The 13891-nt window shown below is 39.0% G+C and overlaps 1 protein-coding gene across 3 annotated transcripts in view; it reads left to right on the forward strand.

Moving 5' to 3' along the window:
* Positions 1–739: 739 nt before the first annotated feature.
* Positions 740–13891, forward strand: part of LOC149213980 (uncharacterized) — a 28262-nt gene continuing 15110 nt past the window's right edge. Inside the window, exons 1-4 of one of the 3 annotated variants that reach the window (XR_016250879.1) lie at positions 740–1368; positions 1460–2561; positions 2681–3113; positions 3265–3401. Coding sequence is in view for 1 of the 3 variants with exons in the window: in XM_089392173.1 (XP_089248299.1) it covers positions 2880–3113; positions 3265–4938; positions 11696–11859 (2072 nt within the window). In the remaining 2 variants the exon portion in view is untranslated. Of the gene's footprint in view, positions 1369–1459; positions 2562–2680; positions 3114–3264; positions 5218–11695; positions 11860–13891 lie in introns of those variants that run through there. The other 2 variants (XR_016250878.1, XM_089392173.1) reach the window with 2 other exon arrangements.

A 13891-nucleotide genomic window follows, 5' to 3' on the forward strand; every position in this document is an offset into this window, starting at 1 on the left:
CAAAGTATTTTCAATAATAGAGGTTATTAAAATATAATTTATTTTTCGAGAATTCGATTTAAATAGTGAAGATTTCAAAATTTAAATTTATATTTGCAATTCCAGTAAAGTATTTTCAATAATAGAGATAATTAAAATATAGTTTTTTTTTTTAGAATGCTATTTAAGTCGTTGAGAATTCACAATTTAAATTCATAATTCCTGCTAAATGGAAGACAAACTAAACCAAACCATATATGAAAAACTTATAAGCAGTAGGCAACAAATTCTAAGCAAATTAGACTACGGCTTTCCGTCAATCTCTCTGACATTTTCTAATGACCTAGTGGTCTAATAAAAACATATTCTCGTTATCCTCAGCAGGCTAAGTAATCAATCATTAAAACATATTCGAATAAAATTTGTTTGTTTCTTAGAAGGTTTTGACGTACATTACTGGATGAAGTTGTGATATTCTAACTCAAGAAGCAAATCATACCTTTTTCCACAGTGGATGCAGACTATCATTAATATGTAATTTTTTTATTTATGCTTTAGTCAAATACGGTGTATAATTTCAAATCATCACGTAACTTTGTTACTGGCCAATCCAATTCCCTGAACTTACCCATATCCTATCTCATCGCACCATCAAAATACGGATCCCGCGTAGAGGACGGACAATGACTCACCGACGTTAAATATTTAAATAATAAATATGAGAGATGAGCAGCATACTGCTAATTTTCGGTAGCAAGCAGTCTGGTGCTTGTTTAGATCAACACGGCACTTCTCACTCTGAGTCTGCCCCTCTTGCAATCTTCATCTTCTCATCTGCTTGCGCAGTGCAGTTTATCAGTCACCAATATAATTAATGGCGAATAATCAGACATTAGCTTCCTCCTCAGCCTCTCCAACTCCCAACAGCAATTATATTTACGATGTTTTCCTCAATCATAGAGGGCCAGATGTTAAGAAAACGTTCGCCAGCCATCTCTACCGACGGCTCCTTTCCTCTGGATTCAGAGTCTTTTTAGACCAGGAAGAAATGCAGGAAGGGGAAAATATAACTTGTCAAATTGAAGGAGCTATTGCAACGGCCTCTGTTCATGTGGCTATTTTCTCTCCGCGATATGCGGAGTCAAAATGGTGTCTCGACGAGCTCCTGTTGATGCTGAAGTCGGGGGCGACCATTATCCCTGTCTTTTACCATGTTAATCCTTCTGAACTTCGGAGGACGCAGGATGAAGGCAATTGCGGAAAGTATGCTGAAGCCCTTCGCCAGCTAGAAAAGAAAAAGAGATACGAACCTAAGACTGTTCAAAAATGGAGACAGGCCCTTTCTAGCGTTGCAGATATAAGCGGTTTGGAACTGCAGGAGTGTAATGGGTAAGATTTCTAACTCCTTTTTCCCGATTGACCTTTAAGTTCTTTAAGCGTGTTTCTCACCAGCTTTAGTTATGTATTTGTAAATAATCAGGGACGAGGGGGAGCTCGTGGATAGGGTTTTGCACTTGGTGCAGAAGAGGGCCAGAAAACCCCTTTTGGAGGTGGCCACATATCAAACTGGGTTAGATGAAAAGCTACAAGATTTTGAATGGACTGTGTTGTCACAACATCACAGCGAGGAAGTCAAGATTACAGGAATAGCAGGCATTGGTGGAGTTGGCAAGACGACTCTTGCGAAACTGTTCTTTAACCGTAAGAGATCAGAGTATGATCGATCTTGCTTTTTGTTTGACGTGAGAGAAGCTGCATCTCGGGGTTCTTTAACATCCTTGCAAAGTAAACTTTATGAGGACTTGACTGGACAGGCTCAGATGATGAATAGCATTGATGAAGGCATAGCGATGTTAAAATGTCATGTCCCGTCTTCTCAAGTTCTCGTAATTCTTGATGATGTGGATTCTGTTGAGCAGCTGTGGGCATTATTTTCACCGCTGAAGGACACCCTTAGTTCAGGTAGCATAATTTTAGTTACATCTCGCAATAAGGCTCTTCTTAAAAGCTGTGGAATGAAGAGCTCTTCCATTTATAATCTGAAAGGTCTGAATAGAGAAGATTCTCGAGAGCTTTTTTGCTTGCACGCTTTACAACAGTCTTACCCTGCTGTAGGATTTGAAGAAGTTGTTAACCAGTTTTTGGATCAGTGCCAAGGATTGCCGTTATCTCTGAAAGTGATAGGGGCTCATCTTTACTCCGAAAGCCAGGACTTGGGGTATTGGAGAGCCCTGTTACAAAAAATATCCAAAGTACTTCCCAGTGATGTGCAAAGCAGACTTAAAATTAGTTTTGATAGCCTTGATGAGCAAGAGAGAGAGATCTTCTTGGACATTGCTTGTTTCTTCATAGGAGAAAACAGAGAGAAGGCCATCAAAATATGGGACGCATCTAACTGGGAAGGATCCATCGGTTTTCGGAACCTAGAGAACAAGTATCTCGTAGAGGTCGACCACAGAAACTGTATAAGAATGCATTCTCATCTTCGAGACTTGGGGAGAGCTTTGGCAGTGAAAGAACCTAAGGTTCGTCTTTGGCGCTTAACAGACAACGCCTTCTGTAATGTGTCCCACCAATCATCGGTATGTACTGTTTGAAGCACTACACATTCGGTTAGTGTTCTTAAATTTATGGTCAATTTAATCTGTTTTTCATCTTTTGAATTATTATTGTTTCTAACAGTTTTCCCTAAACAATTTAGGTACGCGGAATTAACTTACAAACATCAGGCATTGCGTTGGAAAATCATCTGGAAATCGGCAATCCTTTTGTTGATCTGCGCGGTTTGCAGCTGCTGAGAGTTCAAGGTGAATGGTGTGAAGGCATATCCAATCACTTCAGATTGTCAAATCTTCTATGGCTCCGGTGGGATTTCTCTTCAGTCAAGCGGATCTCGTCATATGACTCGGAAGGTGTGTCAGGACTCAGAAACTGTATCTTTCTCACATGGGTTCTCGGAAAGTGTTTCCGAAATTGCTTCTTCCTCACGTGTTGGGTGCACAGAAGTTGTTTCCTCTGATCGGCCGTGTCGCTACTTTTCTTTGCCTTCGAGTATTCCAATAAAGAACTTGAGAGTTTTAGAAATCTTTGGCGGCGAGATCCACTTGGAAACACTGTGGGAGAGTGACAGTGAGGTACTTCTTTTGTTGCGGTCTGGTTCTTTTCGGTAATTAAAAGTTTGTGTGTAGTGTTATGGTTCTTTTCAGTGATTAAAAGATTGTGTGCATTTTTCTCCTTTCATAGCAAGTAGAGGTTTTTAAATTTAAAACGAACAATTCACTGTAGGCACCTATGCAGTTAAGAGAGCTGAATATCGATGTAGCCCATTTACAGTTGCCGAAGTCCATTGGGATGTTGAAGCACCTGGAAAAGATTGAACTGGGATACGCTATTGAAGCATTGCCAGAAGAATTCTTTCTTCTCCGCTCCCTGAAACATTTGAGAATGCGTGTAAGCATGAAGTTACTGCCGAATGCGATTGGGAATCTTTCAAACCTCGGACATCTTAACTTGACTGGTAGCTGTGACTTGGAAAGGCTGCCAAACTCTTTTGGGGATCTTACAAACCTCCAGTATCTTAGCTTGTATGGGTGCTCCCGTTTGGAAACGCTGCCGGAATCTTTCGGGAGTTTAATTAGACTTAAACATCTCTCTTTGAAGGGTTGCTCCAAGTTGACCCTCAGTACGGAAACTCTAGGAAATATCAGAACGCTAGAAAGCTTAGACCTTTCAGATTGTCAGATAATGGAAGTATTGCCTCCTCAGGTCACACAGCAGTGGTCCCTGGAAAAACTCTCCTTGTGGAATGCAAAACTTAAAGAATTGCCAAGTGATATTGGAAACTTAAGTAGCTTGGAAATTATTAGAGTATCCTTCCAGGAATCCTCTATGGCAATGCTGCCTCCTTCGCTTGGTAAGCTAAGGAGCTTAAGGCACTTGACACTCTTTGGCGGTATTTGGAAATGTTTGCCGGCCTCAGTTGCAGAGTTGAAACAATTGACAAATCTCAAAATAGATTGTGGAAGAATTGAGTATTTACCAGCAAGTTTAGGAGAGTTAAAGAGTCTTACAATTTTAAAAGTAATTAAATGTCCGCTGCTGGAAGTGCCCTTTGGCAGGGTGAAAAATGTTGAGAGAAAAGATGCATCAGTACATGAGAGTGAGCACAGATTGTTGGACTGTGCTATTCCCAAGTGCATGTTTCTTCGACTCAAACAGTTAGACCTGCACGGTACAAGAATAAAGGAATTATCTTTTGCGGAAGGCGTTTGCCCCAACCTTCGTCAGCTGGACGTCAGCGATTGTTCAGAACTGGTGGAGGTTGGAGCATTGCCCACAACACTAATATTGCTGGACTTGAATGGGTGTCATGCATTGAAGCAAATAACAGGGTTTTGTGGTCTAGCAAAACTTAGAGAAGTGGACATGAGAATGTGTGAAGCAGTGGGGGAGTTGCCAGGTGCTGAAACGTTGATATCTTTGGTGCATCTCCGGGTTTCTGGATGTTGCAGTCTTAAGAGCATAAGGGGGTTGGCACAGGCAGCTAATCTTCGAATACCAAGCACCGAAGCTCCTCACAGCGATTCAATAGAATTTGAATTGTTTAAAGATTTGAAGTTGTGTGAAGAGGAGTTGGGTGAACCGCAGGTGGAGGGTAAAGATTTCAGGCTGAGAAATGAACAACACTTGGAAAATGAAAGCTTTAATGGCAAAAACGAACGGCAAGTGGAGGCCCAAGATTCTAAGGGGAGAAACGAGCAGCGATGGGAGGTTGAAGTTTTCAGGCGGGGAAAGGAACAACAGTTGGACGGGGAAAACGAACAGCATTCGGGGAATTTTGTGGGGGATAACGAATCGCAGTCGGAGGATGAAGATTTCGGGCGGGAAAATGAACAGCAGTCGGAGAATTTTATCGGGGGAAATGAACAGCGGTCGGAGGTTGAAGATCTTGACAGGCGGGTGAGCTCAATGCGGTGGGAGGCTGAAGATCTTGACAGGCGGGCGAACGCACTGCGAAGGGAGGCTGAAGATCTCGATAGGCGGGCGAACATGTTAAGTGTGAAGCCAAATTCAGGGAGGATTCTGGATCCTTTTACACCACCATTAGTTTCTAAATCTTCAGGGAAGATTTTAAATTCTCTATAAATTTGTAATTTTTCTGGCCAGGGAAAATAAGCCAAGGTATAGGCTTGTTATTTCTCTTGCCAAAGAAAATAAGCCAAAGTCTAGAACTGTTAGGTAATGTTGAAATCTAATTTCAACGCAGACCACCAGAAACCGTGAACCAAGCCAGAAACCGTTCACCGGATTTTCTCGGAACGATTTGCCGACGAAGGAATAATCCGGGAAGGAGCTCCGAGAAAATATGGAGCTGACGCGTGGTTGACCCCTGACGTAACGCAACGTAAGAATCTCGGAGGTTAACTTTCAGCACTTGTTGGTCTTCCGATATTGTTCTCCACCGTTGGATTTGCTCCCGTGTTCTCCGCCGTTGATCACCTGGAGCTGCATACGAACCCACATCAATTCAATGTTTTGCGTGGAGTAAAAGGCTTATGGTTGACCGCCGTAGGTAAAAGAATTTAATGATTGGTACAAGATTTTGGTGAGGCTCTTTTAATATGAGCATGGGCATGTTATAATATATGTTTTTATATATATTTATATACGGCATGTATTAAATAAAAAATCGTATGTAATATTTTTCTTAGTGTTGACTTTTAATATGCATAGCACACGGGAGGTAAAATATATGTGTATTCACAGCAGTGAAAAATGTTGATGGTGCGGAAAAAGAAGAAGATGAACCAGAGGGTGAATGCACAGCAGTGCACAAATGTATTTGGTAATGTTTTGTAAGGAATTGTAAAACAGAGGAATAGCAAAAACCATGTGTGGTTTTGCATAAAGGAAATGGTGGAGCGTGAAATTTTGTAAGCCTGTGTGAATTTTGTTTTACAGCAGTAAGCTCATGTAAACGTTTGTTACAGCAGTAAGTTATTTTTCACAGCAGTGAATATAAAAAGGATTTTACAGTGGTAAATCTTTGTATCAATTTTTAATGAATAGAAAGTTTAATGGTGGTGAATTACTCTGTTTTCTCTGTGAAATTTTTTGAGTCTTCCTGTGCACAAAAGATCCTGGAGTAAAGTAAAAACAGAGCACTGCCTCTGTGTGTTTGAATATTTGGTTTTTGGTATTTTCCCCATTTAAAAATAAAAATACCCAACAGTGGTATCAGAGCAGGCTTAGGCTCTTTAAAAAAGTTAAAGAAGCTGAAGGGAGAAGGTTGTTGCTGCAGCAAAACTTCTCAGGCAGACAGAAGACTCAGACAACAAAGGATTCAGGTATTCTTCATAGTTATCTTGTTTGTTATTGAAGAGACAGTCAGTGTTTTAAATACACAGTCAAGGAATGGCCAGCACAAGCACTGGTATGGGTTTGTTTAACACCCAGCTCCCACAGTTTAATGGGAAGAACTATGACTACTGGTCAATAACTATGACAGCTCTGCTTGCTTCCCAAGATTTATGGGAAATAGTTGAAGAAGGCTTTGAAGAACCAGCAGATGAAACTGAGTTCAATGCATTAACTCAAGGAGAGAAGGATCTGCTGAAGAACAATAGGAAGAAAGATTCAAAAGCCCGTGTGTTGTTGTATCTAGCAGTAGACCAGAGTATGTTTCCAAGGTTAGCAGCAGCTAAGATAGCCAATGAAGCATGGCAAACCCTCAAGACAGCCTATCAAGGCATGGAGAGAGTGAAGACAGCAAAGCTACAATTGCTGAGAAAGGATTTTGAGAACTTGAACATGAAGGAGTCAGATAACATTGACTCATTCTTCACTCATGTGATTAGTGTAATCACACAAATGAGAACTCATGGAGAAACCATTGAAGACAGAAGAATTGTGGAGAAAATATTGAGGGTCTTACCCTCAAGGTTTGATGCCATAGTCACCACCATTGAAGAGACAAAGGATCTCTCAAGCTATTCAGTTGATGAGCTGCATGCATCACTGATAACACATGAGCAGAGGTTGAGTAGGAATGAAAACTCATCTCTTGAGCAAGCCTTCAAGACCTAGATGTCCTTTGGAAGAGGCAGAGGTCAAGGCAGAGGAAACAAAAGAGGAAGAGGCAGAAGCCAGAATAGAGGTGGAAGGAACAACTCATCAAATGCACAAGGAAGAGGCAACAATCCAAATCAGAACCAAGGCCAAGGCAGCAGCCAACAAGGAGGACAACATCATGCTCAAGGACAAAGGTATGATAAATCTAATGTTCAATGCTATTATTGCAAAAAGTATGGACATTATGCTAGTGATTGTAGAAAGAAACAGCATGATATGAACAGCAGACAAAATGCAAATGTTACAAGAGAAAACAGCAGTCAAGAAAATGTCCTGTTAGCTTGTAACATGGCTGAAGCACATAGTGAGGACATATGGTTTTTAGACTCAGGTTGCAGCAACCATATGACCGGAAACATAGCCTTCTTTTCTGCCCTAGATAAAAATGTGAAATCAGAAGTCACACTAGGAACTGATAGTAAAGTGTCTGTTATGGGAAGAGGAGAAATAAAAATACTTTCAAAGCAAGGAGAAAGGAAAACCATAGCAGATGTATACTATGTCCCCGGAATGAGATGTAATCTCTTGAGTATTGGACAGCTTGTCCATAAGGGCTACAATGTTTTCTTTAAAAATGATGTGTGCACCATCATGGATATACCACCCAGCAAAAGATGCATTGCTGAAGTGAAGATGACAAGGAACAGGATGTTCCCTCTCCGGATCAGGGCAGACATGAAGAACAAAAGGGAAATGGCAGCAGTCACCGAAGAGGCCTTCCAAAGCGTGCCAAAGGATGAGAACTGGTTATGGCACTTGAGATTTGGGCATCTAAATTTTGGAGGTCTAAACTTATTGAGCAGAAAAGGAATGGTAAGAGGATTACCATTGATAGAGAAACCGGACAGCCTATGTGAAGGCTGCATTTTGGGAAAACAACATAGAGAAAGTTTTCCATCAGGGAAGAGTATAAGGGCAAAGACACCCTTAGAGATTATCCACTCAGATTTGTGTGGACCAATGCAAGCTCCATCATTAGCAGGCAGCCTATATTTCTTGACATTCATTGATGATTTTACAAGAAAGACTTGGATATATTTCCTCAAGAACAAAAGTGAAGTCTTTGAGAAATTCCAAAACTTCAAAGCATTTGTTGAAAACCAAAGCGGGCTGCACATTAAAGTTTTGAGAACTGATAGAGGAGGTGAATATATCTCCAAGGAATTCCTAAGATTTTGTAGAGAAAATGGAATACATAAACAGTTTACAGCAAGGTACACTCCACAGCAAAATGGAGTTGCTGAAAGGAAGAACAGAACCATCATGGAGATGGCAAGGAGCATGTTGAAGGCAAAGCATTTGCCAAATGAGTATTGGGCTGAAGCTGTACATTGTGCAGTTTATATATTGAACAGGTGTCCTACAAAAGCAGTCATGAACAAAGTGCCAGAAGAGGCATGGAGTGGGAGAAAGCAAGGAGTCACCCACATGAGAGTTTTTGGGTGTGTGGCCTATGCACACATTCCAGATAAGCTAAGGAGGAAGTTGGACAGCAAAGGGGAGAAATGCATCTTCATTGGATACAGTGATGAATCCAAAGCCTACAGGCTGTACATTCCATCTACCAAGAAGTTCTTTGTAAGCAGGGATGTTCAATTCATTGAGGAAGAAGCTTGGGATGGAAGCATAGAGAAAACAGTCAATGTCAAGAACTGTTTGTCTCATAATGAAGATGAAGAGAAGGTGGCTGAAATGAATCCCCAAACAACAGCGCCAACACAAGGACAGCAAGGTACACCATTGAGGATCAATGAGAGTGCTTCTCCAAGCACACCACAAGGAGGAAATTCAAGTGCATCTTCAAGCACTTGCACACCAAGTGAACGAGGTAAGAAGTTTAGAAATCTAAGTGAAATTTATGAAGAAGGAATGAATTCCTTATTTGCCTTGTATTGTCATGTTGATGATCCTATTCATTTTGAAGAAGCTATTAAAGATAAGAAATGGATAGAAGCTATGGATGAGGAGATGAATGCCATAGAGAGAAACAAAACATGGGATTTGGTTGAGTTACCAAAAAGCAAAGAAGTCATTGGTGTGAAATGGGTCTACAAGACCAAGAGCAATGCTGAAGGCAAGATTGAAAGGCACAAGGCAAGGCTGGTTGTCAAAGGCTACAAGCAGCAGTATGGGAGAGATTATGAGGAGACTTTCGCCCCGGTTGCAAGAATGGAAACCGTGAGAGCAGTGCTGTCCATAGCAGCTCAAAACAAATGGAAAGTCTACCAAATGGATGTGAAATCAGCATTCCTAAATGGAGTGTTAAAGGAAGAGGTCTATGTGGAACAGCCTCTCGGATATGAGAAGAAAGGTGAAGAGCACAAAGTGTGCAAATTGAAGAAAGCTCTTTATGGGCTGAAGCAAGCGCCAAGAGCATGGTACAGCAGGATAGATTCATATCTATTGGATAATGAATTTGACAAATGTGAAGGAGAACCCACAGTCTACATCAAGGAAAAGGATGGTAAAATTTTAATTGTTGTCTTGTATGTAGATGATGTTATTTTCACTGGAAATGATATTTATCTTATTGAGAATTTTAAATCAGTCATGAAGGATGAATTTGAAATGACTGACATGGGTTTGTTGAGATACTTCTTAGGCATAGAAGTAGATCAAAATGAAAAAGGAATTTTTATATCTCAAGCAAGATATGTAAATCAAATTTTGAGCAGATTTAAGATGGAAGAATGCAAGGCAGCCATCACTCCCACAGTAATGGGATTAAAGCTCAGCAGAGAGGACAGCAGCAAGGATTTTGATCCTAGCTTGTATAAAAGTATTGTGGGCAGCCTTATGTATTTAACAGCAACTAGGCCTGATTTAATGTATGCTGTTAGTTTAATTTCCAGGTTCATGGAGAGGCCAAAGGAGGCACATTGGCAGGCAGCAAAGAGAATTTTGAGGTATGTCAAAGGTACCAAAATGTTTGGAATTCTATATCATGCCTCAGAACATTCAGATTTGGTTGGGTACACAGATAGCGATTGGGCTGGAAGTGTAGATGATCGGAAGAGCACTTCCGGTTATGTTTTTAATATGGGTTCAGGAGCCATTTCATGGGCTTCTAAGAAGCAGTCCATTGTAGCATTGTCTACAGCAGAGGCTGAATATGTGGCAGCGACAGCAGCAGCTTGTCAGGCAGTGTGGATGAGAAGAATGTTGAGAAGCTTAGGCCAAGAACAGGCAAAAGCGACAGTGATTTTTTGTGACAATAGCTCAGCTATTGCATTGTCAAAGAATTCAGTGTTTCATAAGAGAACGAAACACATTGATACAAGGTTTCACTACATCAGAGAATTAGTGAACAATGGAGAAATTGTCCTAGAACATTGCAGGACTCAGGAACAGGTTGCAGACATCTTGACAAAGCCATTGGATCAGAAAAGCTTTGAATTTTTGAGGAAGTGTCTCGGTATGACCGAATGCCCAGCTGTTGAAATTAAAGGGGAGTGTTGAAATCTAATTTCAACGCAGACCACCAGAAACCGTGAACCAAGCCAGAAACCGTTCACCAGATTTTCTCGGAACGATTTGCCGACGAAGGAATAATCCGGGAAGGAGCTCCGAGAAAATATGGAGCTGACGCGTGGTTGACCCCTGACGTAACGCAACGTAAGAATCTCGGAGGTTAACTTTCAGCACTTGTTGGTCTTCCGATATTGTTCTCCACCGTTGGATTTGCTCCCGTGTTCTCCGTCGTTGATCACCTGGAGCTGCATACGAACCCACATCAATTCAATGTTTTGCGTGGAGTAAAAGGCTTATGGTTGACCGCCGTAGGTAAAAGAATTTAATGATTGGTACAAGATTTTGGTGAGGCTCTTTTAATATGAGCATGGGCATGTTATAATATATGTTTTTATATATATTTATATACGGCATGTATTAAATAAAAAATCGTATGTAATATTTTTCTTAGTGTTGACTTTTAATATGCATAGCACACGGGAGGTAAAATATATGTGTATTCACAGCAGTGAAAAATGTTGATGGTGCGGAAAAAGAAGAAGATGAACCAGAGGGTGAATGCACAGCAGTGCACAAATGTATTTGGTAATGTTTTGTAAGGAATTGTAAAACAGAGGAATAGCAAAAACCATGTGTGGTTTTGCATAAAGGAAATGGTGGAGCGTGAAATTTTGTAAGCCTGTGTGAATTTTGTTTTACAGCAGTAAGCTCATGTAAACGTTTGTTACAGCAGTAAGTTATTTTTCACAGCAGTGAATATAAAAAGGATTTTACAGTGGTAAATCTTTGTATCAATTTTTAATGAATAGAAAGTTTAATGGTGGTGAATTACTCTGTTTTCTCTGTGAAATTTTTTGAGTCTTTCTGTGCACAAAAGATCCTGGAGTAAAGTAAAAACAGAGCACTGCCTCTGTGTGTTTGAATATTTGGTTTTTGGTATTTTCCCCATTTAAAAAATAAAATACCCAACAGTAATGCTAAGTGATTTCTGTTTTCCAATGATTATTTTATATATTCTACTATTTTTCCATATCTCTGTCTCTAAAATTATTCTTTGCCATCTAAATCTCTGAATATAAATCTGCTGTATCTTATGTATACTCTGAACTAACAGAACGCACTGCGGTGTGAGGTTGAAGATCTTTACAAGTCCGCGAACGCACTGCGGTGTGACGCTGAAGATCTTGACAGGCGGGCGAGCGCACTGCGGTCGGAGTCTGAAGATCTTGGCAGGCGGTCGAACGCACTGGGGTTGGAGTCCGTGCGTAAATTTCACAGGTGCTTTTCAAGTTTCCTTTTCTTTCTTTATTTATAGTTTTTCTCTTCTTTCTTCATGTTTTAGTAAATCGGTAAATTTTAACTTGAGTAATTTGAACATTTTAATATACTCAGTGTATGTTCTATGAAATTTCGGTTTCATGTGGTTGAAGTTCAAATGAGCTGTAATCAACTTCAATTATAATTAAATAATAATTAATAATGAAAAAATCAAAATAAAATATTTTTTTATTGGTTGGTTTAAATTTGATACATTTTCGTTTGATAATTAAAATTATATTTATATATGTATATATTTTAATGATTAAATTTTTGTTTTAAGTTTTTTTTAAAATAGATATTTTTTTTAAATGTTTTCAGAGATTTTAAGTTAAAATTAATCTATATTGATTTTTATTTATAATTATTTATATTATATTAATTACATCTACATGAAAAATTTGTAGATTTTAAGTTAAAACTATATTGATTTTTATTTATAATTATTTATATCATATTAATTACATCTACATGAAAAAAAGTTATAAATTTTGATTTCTTAATATTTTGTAAATTTAATACAACCTTATTAATAATTAAAATATGGTTTTATTTAGTTGTTATTTTTTATTCACTTATATAACTATTTTGACATTATTACAAGTTAGTGATTACATAGATTGTATTTAAAAAAATAAATTACAATATTTTAGTTGTGATTTTCAAAATCCAAGTTGTTTGCTAAGTAATTTATTAACCTTTATATAAGTAAATATAAAAGGACCACATGAAAAGTAATTAAAGAAAAATTATCATATTTGTATTTTGAAGGTAAGTATGTTAATGAATTATATAGGTTGATGAATGAAAAAATGAGGTGGTGAGTTTTGATTATGAGTGGTAGGGTTTGAGAAATTTTCGCTACTCTGCAAGGTTTATAAGTGTGTTTCCAGAGTTGATGTCTTCGCTAAGCATAGGGACGAGTGTCTTGATAGGGGGGTTGGTCACTCGTCCTTCAGACACGTTGTGATAGGAAAATCAACATAAATTGTGGACAAACGTGATCGACCTAGTGGCAGTGGAACCTCACAACAATTTCCTATTATAGGTGCGAAATGACAAGCCAACTTGAGGGGAATGTGCATTCCAAAAGCTACTCAAAACCCCAAATTTGTTATACCTTTAAAATGTATGGAAGACCATTGCAAAAGAATGAAAGACCATGCTTTCATTTATAAGTTCATAGGTAGTTGGCCTACTGAGAAGGAGTTGCAATGTTGGATACAACATAAATGGCAACCCAAGGGTGAAATGAATTAAGATTAGGACTGAAGGGTTTCTTTACGATAATTTTCTTGAATATGGAAGATAAGGCTTGGGTTTTTGAGAGAGGGCCCTATTTTTACAATAATGCAGGCTTATACATCCGGCACTCGGAAGAATGTTTCAACCTAGATAACCAATTTGTATGCCATAGTACCTATCTTTTGCAACACCTTGTACAGACCATAATACTTTGGTGATAATTTAATATCCTTCTTATAGGGACATTTGTTTATATGGTTGTAGCCGTAGGAATACCCAATCACCTACATCAAAACTTCTTTCACTGCAATGTTGATCTGCCTGTTGTTTCATTCTATTTTGCGCCAAAGTGAGGTTATCCTTTAAGAGTTGGAGAACTTGTTGTTGATGCTCGATGTGATCTTCCACTGCTTGAACCTTAGAATTTTCTCTTAAATATGATGTGATGGATGGTGGATGGTATCCATAAAGTGCCATAAATGGGGTTATTTTTGTTGGAATATGGAAGGAAGTGTTATACCATCATTTAGCCAGAGGCAACCATTTGACCCATTGTGTCTGTTTATCAGATACAAAGCAATGAAGATATCCTTCCAAAAAAAAATTTACTATCTCAGTTTGCCCATCAGATTGAGGATGATAAGATGAGCTATGAGCTAACTGAGTACCAAGACAAGAAAATAATTATGTCCAAAAATTTCCAGTTAAAATGGGATCTCTATCGCTTACAATAATCTTTGGGTTTCCA

The sequence above is a fragment of the Pinus tabuliformis genome, chromosome 1_1, assembly GCF_031772625.1.
Source record: "Pinus tabuliformis cultivar Carrire ecotype Pingquan chromosome 1_1, CPIR1, whole genome shotgun sequence".
Taxonomy (NCBI): Eukaryota; Viridiplantae; Streptophyta; class Pinopsida; order Pinales; family Pinaceae; genus Pinus; species Pinus tabuliformis.